Raw genomic sequence first — 1,479 nt, 5'->3', positions numbered from 1 at the left:
CGGAGCCCCGCCGGCAGACCCCGGGGGCCACAACGGCTCGGATTGCATCCCGCCGCGGCCGCGGCCGCCCAAGTGCGAGGTAGGCAGGTGCGCACGGCCCCTGGCGGCGGGAATCTCAGGGGCGCCGCGCCCCCAGCCCAGGGACCTGGACACCTGTGGGAATCCCGACACCTGGTGTGGGTTCTGGCACTGACCGGCCAGCTGGGGGCGCCTGGAGTTCGCACCTCCCCTTCTCCTGGCCTGGCTTCCCCATTTGTGAAATGGGGGGGTGTACCCCCACCCTGCGGAGTCCCCCTCGACACTCCCGCCTAGCTCTGATGCCGGGTGGGGCTACACTGCCCTGGGCCAGGTGAGCCCAACCGTGGGTCCTTACCGTCGAGGGGAGGAGGAGGCTGCTGCCGACCTGGTGTCCCCTCCCCAGCTCTTGCAGGTGGCTATCGTGTGTGCGGGTCATGGCTCCAGCAGAGACGTCATCACCCTGGTGAAGTCCATGCTTTTCTATAGGTACAGCCAGGAGTGGCCCTCTCCTTCCTTGAAGGTGGTTGTAAGAATACCCGGGGCTGGGTACAGAAAAGCTCTTGGCAGAAGTTAGTGCCGCCACTTCTGAGCCCCTCGAAGGGTAGGGCTTCTCCCGTGTAGTTCCTTCTGGGGCCCTCAGCTTTCCTCCCTTGTCCTTCCTGAAGGAAAAATCCACTGCACCTTCACTTGGTGACTGACGCCGTGGCCAGGAACATCCTGGAGACGCTCTTTCACACGTGGATGGTGCCTGCTGTCCGCATCAGTTTCTACAACGCTGATGAGCTCAAGGCAGGAGCCCTGGCCCTTCTGCACCCCTCCCCAGCCATACCCAGCCCCCTCCTTCCTCCCAGGGTTGTGGGGGATCACGGGGAGAACAGGTTAGAGCTGCCTGGGACCTCCAGTCCCATCACATCTACTGAAGCTCAAATCCCTCACCCTCCTGGGACCCATCTCTTCTTCCCCCTGTGTCACCTGAGTATGTTCTGGCACTCGTAGGCCCTTCTCTTGCAGGCTCATGCCCTGTCCTTCCACCCACAGCCCCAGGTCTCCTGGATACCCAACAAGCACTACTCTGGCCTCTATGGGCTAATGAAGCTAGTGCTGCCCAGCGCCCTGCCCCCTGACCTGGCCCGTGTCATTGTCCTGGACACAGATGTCACCTTTGCCTCCAACATTGCAGAGCTCTGGGCACTCTTTGCTCACTTTTCTGGTGAGAGGCCTGGGACCCCACCCCAGTCAGCCCCCTTCCCTGGCCCATGCAGGCCTCCCTGTGGCCTAGCCCTGAGCCGAGGTCCAGTGGCAGCCTCAGGCAGCTCCCTCGTGCCCTCCCCTCCCAGACAAACAAGTGATTGGTCTCGTGGAGAACCAGAGCGACTGGTACCTCGGCAACCTCTGGAGGAACCACAGGCCCTGGCCTGCCTTGGGCCGGGGATTTAACACAGGTGGGGACAGTTGGGGGGG

At 63.0% G+C, this 1,479-nt stretch overlaps 1 protein-coding gene across 1 annotated transcript in view; it reads left to right on the top strand.

Annotated features, from left to right (window-relative positions):
* LARGE2 (LARGE xylosyl- and glucuronyltransferase 2) overlaps window positions 1-1,479 on the top strand; it is a 5,452-nt gene that overhangs the window by 380 nt on the left and 3,593 nt on the right. The window contains exons 2-6 of the mRNA XM_007455829.1: window positions 1-79; window positions 422-504; window positions 684-807; window positions 1,057-1,228; window positions 1,356-1,460. The exon at window positions 1-79 is cut by the window's left edge and continues 278 nt beyond it. Of these exons, the coding sequence (XP_007455891.1) occupies window positions 1-79; window positions 422-504; window positions 684-807; window positions 1,057-1,228; window positions 1,356-1,460 (563 nt within the window). The remainder of the gene's footprint in view (window positions 80-421; window positions 505-683; window positions 808-1,056; window positions 1,229-1,355; window positions 1,461-1,479) is intronic.

The sequence above is a fragment of the Lipotes vexillifer genome, unplaced genomic scaffold (assembly GCF_000442215.2).
Source record: "Lipotes vexillifer unplaced genomic scaffold, Lipotes_vexillifer_v1.1 scaffold977, whole genome shotgun sequence".
Classification (NCBI taxonomy): Eukaryota; Metazoa; Chordata; class Mammalia; order Artiodactyla; family Lipotidae; genus Lipotes; species Lipotes vexillifer.
This window is presented reverse-complemented; position numbering and strand designations above follow the sequence as displayed.